The sequence below is a fragment of the Ciconia boyciana genome, chromosome 5 (assembly GCF_034638445.1).
Source record: "Ciconia boyciana chromosome 5, ASM3463844v1, whole genome shotgun sequence".
NCBI lineage: Eukaryota > Metazoa > Chordata > Aves > Ciconiiformes > Ciconiidae > Ciconia > Ciconia boyciana.
This window is the reverse complement of record NC_132938.1, coordinates 64936630-64951936: the sequence shown is the minus strand read 5'-3', so window position 1 is coordinate 64951936 and position 15307 is coordinate 64936630. Positions and strand designations below refer to the sequence as shown.

The window sequence follows — 15307 nt, the reverse complement described above, 5'->3', positions numbered from 1 at the left end:
CACCTTGGGAAAACTTCCCCTGTTTGTCGTCATGGTGGGAGATGCTTGCAGCAGCTTCCAGACTGGGTGCTTGGGACAGCAAGCCAGCAAAAGCATGACAAAAATGCTTGGGAAAAAGAAACAAGGAGGAGGTGTGTTGCCAACAGGCACTTGTTTCTTTCTGTTTGGGGATTAGGGCTTTGCTTTTATTTATGTGCAGTGCTTGCTTTGGAGTAAACAAATATACACTGGGAGGGGGGAACGGGACCAAACTGGGCAAGTATCTGAGACTTGAGCGCAGTTTGAAGCTATTATGTGAGTCAGTGTGGTGGAGAATATTGAGGTTAGCTCTGATCAAGGTAGCAGGAGTCACTGTAGCAGCGCACATCTAGGCTCCTCTGTGGCTGGTTGATTTGCAGAGGAGCCAGGTGAGAGGGTGGCAAGGCCCTGCTTTTTGTGAGAGCAGAGTTGTCTGCTCTTTGGTTCCACCTCTGGCTTATTTTCTAGACCCACAGGCCATTTCTTAGGGATCTCCTGAAGATTTTAGCCTGTCCACTTGAAATTGATTTCTTTGCCAAAATACTGTTCAGTTTTCAGCATCCTATGTCTGCTTATTCATGATGTGACGCACAAATTAAATGCAATTGTCTCCCATCAAAGCGAAGTGATGTTGCCTAGCCACTGACTGATGTGTCATTTTATAATGGTGTTAATTCCCTTAATTCATCCTGGTTTTCCAGAAGCCAGCTGTCAGTATTTTTCTTGGCTAGGCTTTTTGCTTTTTGTAATGCTGATTTTGTCATTTATTGAACTGGCCTGTGTAAACGAACTTTGAGCTATAGAATGAAATAATATTATATGCACCTTCTAGTTTTTTTTCTTCTGTTGATTTTACTTCTCTAAATAATGACACAACTTACTGCCCTTCTCTCAGTGGGCTTTTAACTGTTAAACAGCCTGCCAAGAGCAGGGCAGATGTCATGCTTGAGCATTTACTTAATGATGCATAGGTTTCTTTGGTAATTACATTGCAATATCATGAGATACTCCATTTATGCTGGGCACTGTACAGACCCACAGCTCCAGTTCTCAGTTTCTAGTCAGTCTTTTGCCTGAGAAAAAACAGGCACAGGAGTAGCTGTGCTCATAAGTCTTACTAAATGTGTATCCACTTATCCAGCAAGCTCCTTACATGCATAGAAATATGGGGTGGTGGAAAAAAAAATCAATGAGTTGATGTCAGGAATGTTTGTCCATTGGATGATAAGCATATATACGCTATATAAAATCATGTGCATACATATGTGTATGCACATACTTTTTCATATACACTCCAGTGTATACTTGTTTACATACTGCATGTGTCCCTCAATTCCAGTTTGGAGGCAAGCTGGTTACATTTGAGAATACCAAGTCTCAGCAGCAGCCAGGCATGGAGCAGCAGCAGCATCACCATGTCTACGTGAGCCAGGTTGTTACAGAGAAGGAGTTCCTGGCCCGCTCAAACCAGCTGCAGGAGGCTGTGCAGTCCGAAGGCTTTGTCAGCTACTGCCAGAAGAAAATTGACATGGCCCAGGCTGACTTCGAGAAAAACATGTGGGCCTTCTTAAAGGTAACAGGATAACAGCAGTTTAGGAGCTCCCCACTGACTTGGAAAGCCAGTGCAGAAATGGTTCCTTCTGCACATTATGGTGTTTTAGCAGAAGAGATGCTGGGAACCAAAAGTGTAGGCTGTGGGAATAGTGCCCATAAGCCCTGTTGTTGGAGGTGGCGCACCAGAAGAGAGAGGGTCCTCAGGGCCAGGGGTGTTTGCAGGGTTCATGAGAAATCATGGCAGAAACCAAGGCTTGGGAGAACGTATCCTGTGTTTTTTGACATCCCCCATCAGTACATCTTTGTACAAGGAGCTGGTGAGAAGGTATAAAGCTTTGGGACAGCTTTAGATGTGCTTTTCACTGCTCACTATGAACATTTAGAGGTTTCTAAGTGAAGCAGATAAGCAGATTGTTCACCTACAATAACCAGATTGAAGCCTTACCTACCTGCTCAGGTGCCCAAGTCAGTGAAGACCTTTTCAGTTCTGTTTATTGCACTCAGTCTCCACAGTCACTAGCTCTCACTGGGTAATTTCTGCCAGTCAAGTAAAAAACCAGTGAGGGAGAAAATGAAAAACTGTGAATTGCAATATACTCTTTAACTTCTGTTTTTTAAAGGTGAACTTTGAAGAAGATTCACGTGTTAAATACCTTGAGCTCTTGGGATACAGGAAAGATGATCTGAGGAAGAAGGTAAATGTTCCTGGAAGCTGTGCTTGTGTTAAATGCTTTACTGATGGAAGTATCCACAGAGTAAAGCCTAAAATGTTGACAATGCCATGTATGGTTGAAGTACTCATTTACCTGGTGCCTGGAAGAGCAATTACCAGTATACACCAGTTGTATACAATAAACATTTTTATACAACATTATTTTCAGTCTGTTTCCCAGCAGATAGTATTTGTCAGTGCTGCAGCTCTCCTAATAGCTATAATACAACTGTTACCCATGGTGCCAGAGCCTCTTTTTAAACATGGCTGACTTGAATAGTTTTGTTATTTAAGGAATTCCTTTGTTCCAAAGGACACTAGGAATCTTCCTCTGCTCTTTAAATTTTGTCTAGATAAACAACTCATGAGTAACTTCAGAATTCTTACAGCAAGCAGTTTGCTTTGTTGGTTTTTTTATTAGCTATATCATCTTCTTGCAATATGGAAGTTCAATGAAAATTTCAAAGCAGGCAACAGACTTTAGAGGCGTGTCTGCATCTGACTGTCCAGTGTTGGTCTGAAATTCTCACCCATCAAGAAGCTTTGATACTTGTTGGTTCAGGCTACTCATGTAACTTTGTTATGTGACATCCTTATGCTGTAGGAATCATGGAATCTGATCTGATTTTAGGCTTTCTGGTTGAAGAACATGTAAGTCTTCAGGGTTTCATTAACTACCTTGAAAAACCTAGAATAGTCCTTTTTGCGTGGGACACCATTTGTTTTTACAAAGAAAAAGAAAACAAAGATCAAACCTGGTTACATTTGGAAAGGCAAAATTTGGATTACCAGGAAGCAACTTGCACATCTTAAGTATAGAGCTTTCTTCCAAGTTGGAAGAAGTTTCTTATCTCAGTGTTACAGGGGGATACCTGATGTGCGTTTGCTGTACCCAGGAACTGTCTAGTATTTCTTCAGTTCTGATTCAGTGGATTTGAATGTTTGACTCATTTTCATTGTATCATCAAACTAATGTTTTATTTTCAAAGCATGGCTCCATAAAAATGTCGTCATGGTTACTAATTAAGTGGTGTCCAGGGAAAACTTATTATGATTACAGAAAAAAATAATGTTTTTGCTAACAGTCTGTCCTCAGCTTCTAAATTTTTGTTGCATGAGTTGAAGGCAAGCACAGCAAGGGAAATCCTGTTTTTGAAAAGCAGATGTCAGTTAGGAAATCCAATTGAAATTTAGTAGTGGTCCTGCGGAGCGGCCTCACGCAGACTGGAGCCCACTGCCATTGTTGCTCTGGGTTTGATATGCCCTGTGCATGGGGAGAAGCTGGGAAAATGGGTGTAGCTGAACTGAGTGGGCTGAAATGCTGGGCCTACCCCATTATTTCAGTATTTGAGGAACAGATGAGGGGAGCTGCAAGGCCATGTTTTCATGTAGCTGTTCTCAACAAAGCATTCCACGTTGAAGTTGAATCCATTATTTTTAGTGTCAAGAAACAATACAGGACAGCTCGTCTGAAAATTTGTGATACCCAGATGATAAACTTGCTAAATCACAACTTGTTTTTCATGTTACTGGTAGGGTAAGGAAAGTAAAAAAAAAAAAAAAAAAAAAAAGTCACAGATTTCAGCTTCTTGGAATAGGCTGTTAAGAACATGGTGTTTTGTTTTTATCTTCTTAAAACCTGTGATTCTCATATGCAAATCAAGCCCTGGATTTTTCCTTTCTATTGTAAATGAATGATTAAAAAAGAAAGGGAAAACTATCTCCAGCAATTTGAGCTCAGCTTTTTGTGAAAACCAGCCTCCAAGGGTAAAATAAAGCCTGCAATACTAAAAGCAGTAGATAACATTAGCAGCATTAGGAAACCCAGGCTCCCAGATGCCAAACTAATATATTTTCTGCATATACATTAAACTATACACTAACTCTATACTCTATAGACTATCACAGACACTAAACTATACATTAAATTGGCATTTTTGAGGTCCCTAATTGAATCTGGAGTCATGATGTGCTTTGCAAAGCAGTAAAAGCTGGGCATTTTAACTCTTCTGTACCTTGGAAAATCCTAGCCCACAGCCATATATGCCTGCTGTGCTTGAAACCACAGCTTCCTGCTCCACAAGGATTGTCACCACTTCATTTTCCCTAACCAGAGCAGGCGGAGGGTTTTGTCCTGTATGCTCTGATACTATTTTTATTACTGTGATTTTCCAGCAGCTCTAGTGAGGTTTGAGGCCCTTGAGTTAACAATTAAAGGTTTAAAGGCATAGAGCAGCTGTTGTTTCCACCAGAGCTTGGGACGCCAGGGGGCTTAGCAGTATCCATCATCAGGCTGGGAAAGGAAATGGCTTTAGTTTCATGTTAACTGTTCTGCAAGCAACGTATTAGCTACGTGTGCCAGTTCTGCAATCTGAGAGATCAGTGAGAGGTCTGCCTCTCTAAAATAAAAGGGCACTTACTTGAATCTTGGTTGTTTTCTAGATTACATCTGCTCTGAATAAAGACGGTCTTGCAGATGGTGACTTGGGAGAGGTAAGCAAACACGTGTACAGCTCTGTGTTCAGTTTGATAATGCCATGGTAATGTGCAAAGTAAGAATAATTTTTCTTTCCACTTGGTAGCTGTCCCAAAGTAAGTCACAAATAACCCAGCATATGACAAGTTCCTACATTCAGTAGGTTGAAGGTACTTATTTAAAAAAACAAGCACTTTTTTCCACTCAGATTCCCCCCCACCAACAAAGGGTGCTCAGTCACAGGTTTTAGTTCAGGGTCTCAGTGATGTCCCTCCACCTTTCCTTTTTGCTGCCTGTGTCTTGCCCACTGTCGCACTTTGTGCTGCCTGTGAGGTAGGGCAGAGCCTTGCTGCCTGGCAGCTGGTTTCAAGAGCAGCACCTTCCCCAGGCTTTAAAAAAAGCAGGACTGAGAGTGTCGTCCTGTAACACTTCCCTGCAAGAGTGATAAACACAGTTCAGGTGTTGCCTGTTGTAATTGCAATGGCCTGAGTCTACACAGGAGGACTGCATTGCTTTTGTGCTGTAGGCATTTTGGATGTCATCTGTAGTTGTCTAATGGGAAAGAAAAGGTCTGCTGCATGTTTCCAGGCAGCTAAAATGCAAACAGCACAAGGTACTGTGTAATGACAAAGAGTGAGGAAACGGAGGGCTTCTACCATGTTTGTCATACTCAAGCATATATTGCCAATGCATTTCTGTGATTTGCAGTCTGGTTCTGGCTATTGCTGGTGGGAAGGTGGCTATACTCTGCAGTGCAAAGTAGTTCTTCCTCTTTTGCTGGCTTTTTTTTTATGGCATCTTCTTTCTGCTGAAGGCTCCTGCAGAATCTGATGAATCTGAGCCCAATGAGGAGGGTGAAGGCCAGACTACAGAGGAGCAGTTCTTGGGAGAGGTATCTGTTGCCTTCTAGACTAACCCTGTTGACCTCCTGTGTATTTACTTTGTTACTGTTAAGAGCATTTTATTTTGTTGGCTTTTTCTAGTCCTGAGGATATTTGGAAATACAATAAATTATTCAGAGTGAGTAAAATGTGGGCTGTTGTTAAGTTGCTTGAGATTTTTTCATCAGCCTCAGACATCATGTGACTGGATTTTGGTGGCAAAGAACAACGAGTTTGTTTTGTAAGGGTGCGGTTGGCACCAGACTCAAGCACTTCTGCCATAATTTTCACTCTGACATTTCCCTAACACGTACTAAATGATCTGTTGCCACAACTCTAATGCATTCCTTCCCCCCCTTCCTCATTCCTTTCTTCACTCCCTCTGGTTGATTATTATCAAGCTGTCAGCTTATTACTGCCCTGTTTCTAGGTATAACCCTTCACAGAGATGCAACTGTGGTACTGGAGGAGAGGGGGAACGTTTGTTCTCTGTATTGCTCCCACAGACATCACAGTGCCATCCATCCCCTTTGCACTTGAACAGCTAGCTTTGGTAGCTAGCTGCCTTATGAACATCTGTTGCAACAGTTCAGCCAGGTTTATCACAGGCAGTTTGTGCTCCACCACTTCTGCCTTTGGGATCCTACAGCTTTTGTTCATTTCTGTCCTTTGGAGCAGCATTGTTTTCAACCCTGTGTTTTAAATATGGGAACAGGTCTATAATTAGAACTAAGGACCCACCCTCTGCCACGTGAGGTTAATAGCACTGAAAATACCAGTATCGCTGTGTGAACAGGCCAGCTTCATTCTCCCCCATTCCCTCAGTCTCCCTTTTGGGTTAGAATTTGAGCTGTTAGCACAAAACTACCTGTGCTCAAACCTGTGCTTGGTGCCTGTCTGCAGTTGCCTGTGAAAATGAGGACAGTGATTTATGGCTCATGTATGTTGGAGTGGTGCACTTGTTGACTCCATATAACAGCCTGTTAATAGGACACCAAACAGAGTGTTTTCCTTAGGTTAGGCACTTGATTGCTTGTTAATTCATTAGACAATATAGTGGCAGACACATGTATCTGACTGCGTAAGGATTTTGCTGTATGTAATCATGAAGATGTTAGATATCTCATAATAAATGTCTCTTCTAGGAGAGAATTCACAGCCAAACATGAATTTAGCCTACCAGCATGAGTGGTGAATATTTGTGAGATTGGCCTGAAGCCACTGATGATGCATTGAGGAGTGCTGTCACATACATAAAGTAACCGGATGGGCACATTATTTCAGTGATAGTCACAACATGCTCTCAACTGATACCAAACACATATCGTGCATTATCTGACAGCAGAGTAATTTTCCAGATGCTGCCTCCTTTCATGAGCCGAACATAAAGCTTGTTTCAGACTTACCTCCCCATCCCAAATGCCCGTTCTTGGTCGACTGTGTGCTTGTTCTTAATCCTCTGAAGTACAATTCCACTGCTTAGCATATAAGCAGGGTGTTCTCAGCAGAGTCTTGGAACTCCCACTGTATGTACTAGTGCACTGGCGTATGACAGAGGAGGTAGTTTGTGGGACAATTTCTGCACTCTTAGGCTGTGCTGTGAAAATTGATGATGGAGAGAGACTTCCCTCTTGGTATTATTTTTTTATTATTGAAATGTTTTGTTTGAAATCCCAAAATCCAAGTACTTGCAGGAAATGCTCCATATCTTAATTCCTGGGGGAGTTTTATAAAAAAGCAGCCTCTGTCCACTGAGCACTTCTGTACTGAGTGCAAAGCGCTTAAGTCTGTGTGGACCATGCTGGACTTCTGTGTTGAAAATTAAGCATGTGTTCTTGTGTCTTGCTTAATTAAACTAGGGTGTATGCCTAGTGCAGAGTGTTTCAAGGATGAGCTAGAAGTCTAAGTGGAGCAAAGTGAAACCTAGGTGGCATTATGGTAGACTGTTCTTGGTAGGGGTTGAAGTTGAAAGAGGAAGGAAGAGAGAGGGTTTCTGATTTTTGTAGTTGTGGCTGCTGCTTTACTTTGAGAGGGTTGCATGTATATATGGGTACGGATGCACGTATGCAAGTTAGTACCCAGGATCCAGGTGTCTGGTTGCTGGTATTTGTGATCTCTAGGTATGCACGCTTGTGCTTGCATAAGCCATCCCTGGTGGCTAGAAATCTGGGGCTTCCAGTGCTTCCCCGTTGCATCCATTTTAAAAAATAGTCCACTGTGATCTCTCAGAACAATGATTTTTATAATGGTGTGTTTGTGCGCACTGGAGGTCCTTTGATAAGCCCAGGCCTTTCTCAGTGTGCTTAAGAGGTGACTTTATGCAGGCACCAGGGGAAGTTGATTATCCTGTGCTTGAAACAGTGTTCTAACAAATGACAGGGATACTCTTCCCTTCTAAGTTAATGATCTCTTAGGTGACTGGTAGTCTGAAAGTCTATCTTTAACTAGTACTGCAAAAGCCATATTTTTTTAAGTGTGTGTGTATATTCCAAGTGCTTACATAATCTCAAAAATTACGCTTTTCCTTTCTCTTAGAGGGTGAAGGACCATAAACAAGAAACTGAAGACTTGGGATCTGCAAAGAAGACATTTAACATCTCTGTTAGTGGAGGTAAAAAAACCCTTGATATTTATTTCATTGTATGTGCTGATATTTGTAAATACTGATGTTGATACTGGTGTTCCAGTGAGAAGGCAATTTCTGCACAGATTGTGAAGGATTATCATGATTTGCCTCTAACTCCATTCATTTCACAGCAGTCTCGAGGCACTTGAAAATACAGCTTCTTTAGGGAAGAAAAGGAAGTATACAGCACTCATATACCCCATTGCTGAAATCCAGCTACTCTGAGTGATTTCTGATATAAAAACACCCACCTGATCAGGCATGAAGTGCTAACGTCGCTGTTTGTACAGAAACTGCCAGGGGATCTTGAATAACACAGAAGCCATTGAGCCCTGTCTGGGTTTGACTTTTTTAGACCTCTAGCATCTTGCTAGCATTTACTAGTCATTTAGAGGTCATTTAGACCTCTAGCATCTTGCTAGCATTTACTAGTATCTTGCTCTGCAGCAAGGTAAGTGATGCTTGACAGTACTACACCTAATGTGGCTGTGACCATAGTGTGTTTGAGACTGGAGATGAACTTGAGCATCCCTGTAAGTACCTGCCTGAAGCAGGCTGGTTTGCAGAGAACTTTGCCCAGTGTTGTACAGTTGGACAGAATCACTTGCTGTTGCATATTTAAGTGACTTTTCTGCCATCATCTGAAAATGCACTCCTCTCTTGTTGCAGATGTGGACGGTTTGATTACCCAGGCTTTGCTGACGGGTAACTTTGAGAGCGCAGTAGATCTCTGCTTGCACGATAACCGCATGGCTGACGCCATTATCTTGGCCATTGCAGGCGGACAAGAGCTGCTTTCTAAGACACAGGAAAAGTACTTTGCTAAGATGCAGAGCAAAATTACCAGGGTATGTTTTTTCAGTTAAGAAACAACATGCATGTAGGCCTTTGGCAACTCCTTTTTTCACCTAAAAAGTTTTTTTGGTGTTTCATAGGTTTATTTCTGTGAGAAGCTAATAAGTATTCAAGTCACCCACAAGATCTCAGAGCAGAAGGATTTATGTTATTCTTTTTTCATGCATTGATAAGGAGAGAAGAGGCACACTACCTGGATATCAATACACAAGAAGAGCGTTCTTTACCTTGTCTCCAGTGTCTCTGAGTTGCATATACGCTAGTAGATTCTCACTGATAAATATCTTAAGCAAGCACACATTTCAGTCTGTTATCTTTCACATTTTTCAAGAGTCACACATGACCCATGCTCAGTGCCAGCAGCATTATGTTGATTTCTGCCTGTGATGAGTCTTAACAGATTTTGCCAATGCTTCATTTCACTGCATGCACAGAAGAGCTAAGTATGCCCAGGGTAGATCAGTCACCCTTTGTCTAGGAGACTGTGTGTTAGGGCCAGCTGGTTATTATTCTTTTCAGCTTTTTGCAAGGCTAGGGATTGCTGATGCTGCTCATTCAAATCTTTCTTCTTTACTACTGATGTGAGAAAGTAGCAACAGGAGGATGAAACAGGAGAAGTGGCCTTAAAAAGAGCACAGGACATTTGGTTTGGCAAGGATGGCTGCTTTTAAAGGACGGGAGAAAGTTGCTCATGGTCGCTTGTTAGCAGTCCATTGTCAAAGACGAGCATTTTATACAGTAGCAGGAGGCAGCCTATAAAACGGGCATGTGCTTAAGTGCTTTCCTGGAGCATGGCTGAAGGCTGCAAAGCACAGTCACTTCAGGAGTTAGGGCACGCAGCCCCACAGGCTAGGGTCTGTAAGTGGGATTTTGCTGGTCATCACCTGCGATCCAGTTTGAGATAGGAACAATTTGCATTTCTAGTAGTGGACAAGTGAAAATCTCAAGTATTAAGACTCTGCAGGATTTCCTCCCCCACCCCCAGCTCCTTTCCTGCCTCTGGCCTAATCAGAGGAAGGAGAATTTTGTAGTGCATGGGAAACTTCTTCACTGTAGTTCTTCCTTTGGGAAGAGGTTTTTTTATGGAGAGCTGACCAGTTGTCTGTGCCTGTGCTAACAGGTGAGTGTTGACCTTGTAGTTAGGACCTTGCATTTGTTTTCAGGTGTGTTTTTTTTCTTTTCTGGTCCCAAACTGCACACTTACTCATTGTTCAGCTGTTTCTGAGCTTGAAGTCTTGGCATGACAAAGGCTTTGTTCACTAAATAGTAGCACAGCTGCCAAGTCTGTCTTTTGTCTGAAGCAAAATAACTGGAGGCAGAGTTTGCGATGGAAGAAACTGGAATTTTGTTCTGAGGGCTTGTGGACAGGCAGCTTGCGTGCATGGGTGCAGGGTAGGGATACTGCAGCCAGCTTAGGTTGATATTGCTGCCAGCTTGCTTCTTCCTTCGAGCAGCCTTTTCAACTGCTCCTCACTGGTCAGCCTGAGGCTAAGAGCTTAAAGCCAAATGAAACAGTTTGACAAACAAAATTCATACCCCTTGCTGGGCATTGTGTAGAAGATTTATAGCTAAATACTTGGTATGTTATCTTTGTCTGCAAAAACAACGCTGAAAACCATCTGCAGCAATCCCAGCTTGCAGAGATTTGTGCATTCTTTTCTTGCACGTTTTGTAGTGAGAATACACTGTCTGTGTTATCTGAGCTTATTCTGTGATTTTCACTGAACTCCTTTTGAAGCAAAGTGTACTCTTGTGCAGCTGTTGAATTGCAGTGCAGTATCTGCCATGGCCCTGGATACAGTGGGGATGAGTACACTTGAATAGGTGTAAATTATACTGTATCCTAAAAAACAAAGGAAATCCTACCAAGATCTTAACTGTTGTCTCTCTCCTGGTCTAGCTCATCACTGCAGTGGTAATGAAGAACTGGAAAGAGATTGTGCAGTCTTGTGATCTGCAGAATTGGAGAGAGGCTTTGGCTGCTGTGCTCACTTACGCCAGGCCAGATGAGTTTGCAGCCCTTTGTGGTAAGGACACTTTACAGACTGGATGTCATTTATTCCACTTATAGCAAAACTACGCTTTGCCACAGTTGTTTTCCTTCAGTAAATTACTGTAATGCCCCTCTAGCTTCTTTGATGGATAATATAGTTCTTCGGTCCTGTTGCAGAGGAAGAGAGGAGCCTCTGGGGTGCGTGTTCCCAGTATGTTCCCTGATTTTCTGAGCACAGAACCCAGACCCTTGTGAGCAGCTAATGGCTCTCAGCTAGTTCCCCCGGCTCCCATGAGATAATCTGTGCTGGACACTGGACTATGTCCTTACCAATGGAGCCCAGAGGCAATATCCCTTCTCACTGCGCTGAGCAGAGACACAACAGGCGTTGCAGGCTTCCCTGGCCTCGGCAGTGATGGAGGGGTCACCAAAGTGATTCACCAGCATCATCTTTGTTCATATTTTACCTAGATCTCCTGGGTAACAGGCTGGAGAGCGAGGGGGACAGCTTTCTGCAGACACAGGCTTGTCTCTGTTACATTTGTGCCGGCAACATGGAAAAACTCATTGCTTGTTGGACCAAAGCTCAGGATGGAAACAGCCCCTTGTCCCTTCAGGTTGGTAATTCTGTTAAGAAAGGTGTTGGAAGTAACACACTGCAATCATTTGGCGCTTAAATCAGATGATCTAGTGTAGAGCTTTGATGCTGTCTGATAGCTACATGTATCTCAGGATGCAAGTCTCTTCCTTCTGGAATGGGTGGCTTTTGTACAAATAACATATAAATATGATATTGGAAAATGTGTTGTGAAGCACGATGGCCCTCATGTCTGCTCTAGTTTTTTGGGTAGTCAAGCTAATATGCTTCTTGTGTAAAAAGGTAGTTGTAGGGCTTAGAGTGTTTTGGTAAAGAAGGGTCTTTGAAAGCTTGCATCTTTTGCAACAGGGTAATACTTGGACATTTTTGCATTTGGAAGAGATGGCTTGGATGTTCATGGGAGGAAATCTAATAAATTAGAGTTAAATTTGGAGAGAAAACTATAGGAAGGTTCTCATGAGAGTTTTCTCTAGGGTACATACAGGGTTTGGTTTCCAGCAGTGAAATATATTGCATATAGCAAATATCTTGGGGGGAATAGGATTGATGACGATGAGATGAAACAATTATGGAATAATTTATTTTATAGTATAATCTTAGTTTCTTCCATCTGTTCAGGGCCTTTGAAGGACCAGTTTTAGAAAGTACTTAAAGTGATGTTATCTGGCAGTGCTGTGAGTCTCTGTTTAGTCAGTTGAAGGAGTTTTGTTTCACATTACTCTCCAGTTTTGAATTATCAAAATTATTTTCCAGTCTGTTGATCGTGAGGGCTTAATTTACAGACTTACCTTCTGTTTGAATTTGCATTTTGATTGCATTGGTTTGCTCTCTTGGACACTGAAATTGAAAAATATTGTTGGAGTCATAATTAGGCTGCTTGTTTATGATGATGTGGAATTACTGAAACTCATAGAAGCTGTTGGTTATCTTCATTATTTTTTTTACTTGCCTTTTTTGAAGTGCTGGTTTGTTGGGAAAAACAAAAATGTATTATTGAACAACCAGTAAACAGTCCTTATTAGTGATGTGTGGTTGAAATTCTGTGTGTGGTACGCTCTTATTAAATCTGCTATAAGATCTTAAAGAGGGATTGCATGTTAATATTGGCAAATGAATATTTGCATTATCTTCCAATATAATACAGTGAGAGTAAGAAAAACATGAGAAAACTGACCAGAAAATGTTCCTGTAACTTAGCACTAGGAGGAAACACAATCAAGACCAGCTCTGATATTTGGGGATGTGCAAGGAAGGCAAGATATGGAGTATTCCTGGTGAATATCAGGAAAACCATGGATAACTCTCCCAAGGGAGTTGTTAGTTCCTTTTGATCAAGATGGTTAAGAACTGACTTACTAAAATGCTGCAAATGAATGTGCGGCACCCCAGCACTAATAGTGGTGATGGGCATGATGTTTTCCATTTGCTTTCATGGGTCTCGCCAGATATTTTTATGAAAGCATGCTCTTTTGGTAGACGTTCTCAGTGCTGATAGGGCCCTGAAATCCTGTTTAATAAAAGCAGTTCTTTTGGCTTTGAACTCTACCCAGTGCACTGCTGGCTTTGCTGTTAGAAGCCATTTGGTGCGCAGTTGCCATTTGCTGTTCTATTGTCTCATGTGCTAGGAAAGTCATGCCTTCGGTGCAGCTGTAAGTGTCCAGGAAACCTGCACTTGTTTTGGGCTTCCCATTGGGTAAGGGGGGTTCTGCAGGGCTGCCCTGAGGAACAGCCCTCCACAACAGTCATTAGCCAGGGCCTACTTCACCCTGTTGTTCTCATTTGTGGGTTTGGTTTCTTTTTTCCTGATCTTGCAGGATTTAATAGAGAAAGTCGTAATCCTGCGCAAAGCTGTGCAGCTCACTCAGGCTGTGGACCCTAATGCTGGGGGGGCCCTTTTGGCCAAGAAGATGAGCCAATACGCCAACCTCCTGGCTGCCCAGGGCAGCATTGCTGCAGCTTTGACCTTCCTCCCTGTGAACACCAACCAGGTACGGGGCCTTCAGGTTTTTTACTCCCTGTCTCTGTGTGAACAGGTGTACTTCGAGCAAAGGTCTCTGCATGATGCAGTTAGCCAGCAAGACTGCCATTTAAAATGCACCTGAGGATGTGATAGTCAGGCTGTTTCCCCTCCCCCTGCGTTGGCCTCGCTGAGCTGGCAGAATTACACGGCCTTGTTCTTCTCCCTCCATTTCACACCCTCGTCTTTGCAGCCAGTGGCTGCCAAGGGGCAGCTGTCCCTCCTGCAAGCCAGATGGTGAAACATGTACCTTGACACATGGTTGGTTATTTTCTTTTGACTTCTCATCTTCTGTCAGCTGGTATTCATAGACAGGCTGGCTTGGGAATGATGCAGCTCAAGATGGGAGGCAGGCACACATAAGGCAGTTCCAGTGGCCCCAGGTCTCATGCAGAAAGGACTTCTTCCAATCAAATAAAGCAGAGCAGGCTTCTGAGAGAGAGCTCACCAGTGTGTGGCCAGTCAGCCTCTTGGTGTGATGCACTGGGTGACAGGCAGTGCAGTTAACCTTCCTTCGCTGTCCTTTTCTGATTGCAGCCAAACATCGTGCTGTTACGGGACAGGCTTTGCAGAGCCCAAGGGGAGCTCCCAGTGGGACAGGAGGCCCTCAAGGCACCGTACGAGAGACAGCCCATGCCCAAAGGACAAGCTGGCCCTGGGGCTGGACAGATGCAAGGGCCCCAGGCTCCAGCCCAGCAGTATTACCAACAGGTAAATGTTTTTTGGCAGTCAGGGAGGGTCATGGTACTTGAATTCTGGAGAGTGATGGATAGAGGAATTTTTTTCCTTTCTCTTGACCTGAGCTGAGACGTACATCTACAGAGAGCCGTGTGGTGAAAGTCATTGGTGCTGCTTTTGAATTGGTACAGATGCCTCCTTTACTCCTCATCTGGAAACATCTGTTAAACACCTTGTCAAGTAGCCTGCTTCTGAAGATTAGGTGTTTTCCCCCTTTGTTTGAAGATCTGCTTCAGTGCCAAGAATGACTGTGTGGGAGAGCACTGCAGGATTTTTCTGTCCTTGTTCTCATAGTCCCTGATGTCGTGCCATCCCTGCAGGCCTTGAGGCTTGCTCATGCTGCTCACCAGCCTCTTCTGGGGCTGATTATTTCCCCCCCAGCTCTGATACTGACTGCAGAAGTTACTGAGCAGTGGCAATAGCAAACATGTTTCAGCAGTTGTGAGTACAGCCTACTATGAAAACACCTTTCCTAGCCAGGTGTAAGGGGGCATAGGCAGCACAGGCAGGGGGTGAGACAGGAGCAGGGAGGTAGGCCTGGGCTGAGAGTGAGCTGTGCCAGAAGAAGGACCCAGTGAGTATGGGACTTAACAAGGGAGCTGCGGGCTGTACAGGAAGAGGAGAAGTGGGGGAGGCAAATGCCCTGGTTTTATCTCTAGCCTGAGGATGACACTGCATCAGACCACATTGGTCATCACCAGAGTGTGGTGTGGTGGGCAGCCCTGGTTGTGTGCATGCTTAAAGAGCATCGCCAAGTTCCTAATCCCTCAGCACAGCACTGGAGCTCTACACGGGCTCTGGGCTGGGCTTTTCTGAGAGCGGAGCTGTGTTGTTAGTGC

At 43.4% G+C, this 15307-nt stretch overlaps 1 protein-coding gene across 7 annotated transcripts in view; it reads left to right on the top strand.

Annotated features, from left to right (window-relative positions):
* The window catches only part of SEC31A (SEC31 homolog A, COPII coat complex component), a 45274-nt gene that overhangs the window by 13130 nt on the left and 16837 nt on the right, over positions 1-15307 (top strand). For all 7 annotated transcript variants that reach the window (XM_072862597.1, XM_072862599.1, XM_072862596.1 and 4 more), the window contains 10 exons: positions 1358-1591; positions 2193-2267; positions 4727-4777; positions 5575-5652; positions 8177-8252; positions 8937-9115; positions 11023-11149; positions 11587-11732; positions 13528-13701; positions 14268-14441. In XM_072862597.1, the coding sequence (XP_072718698.1) occupies positions 1358-1591; positions 2193-2267; positions 4727-4777; positions 5575-5652; positions 8177-8252; positions 8937-9115; positions 11023-11149; positions 11587-11732; positions 13528-13701; positions 14268-14441 (1314 nt within the window). The remainder of the gene's footprint in view (positions 1-1357; positions 1592-2192; positions 2268-4726; positions 4778-5574; positions 5653-8176; positions 8253-8936; positions 9116-11022; positions 11150-11586; positions 11733-13527; positions 13702-14267; positions 14442-15307) is intronic.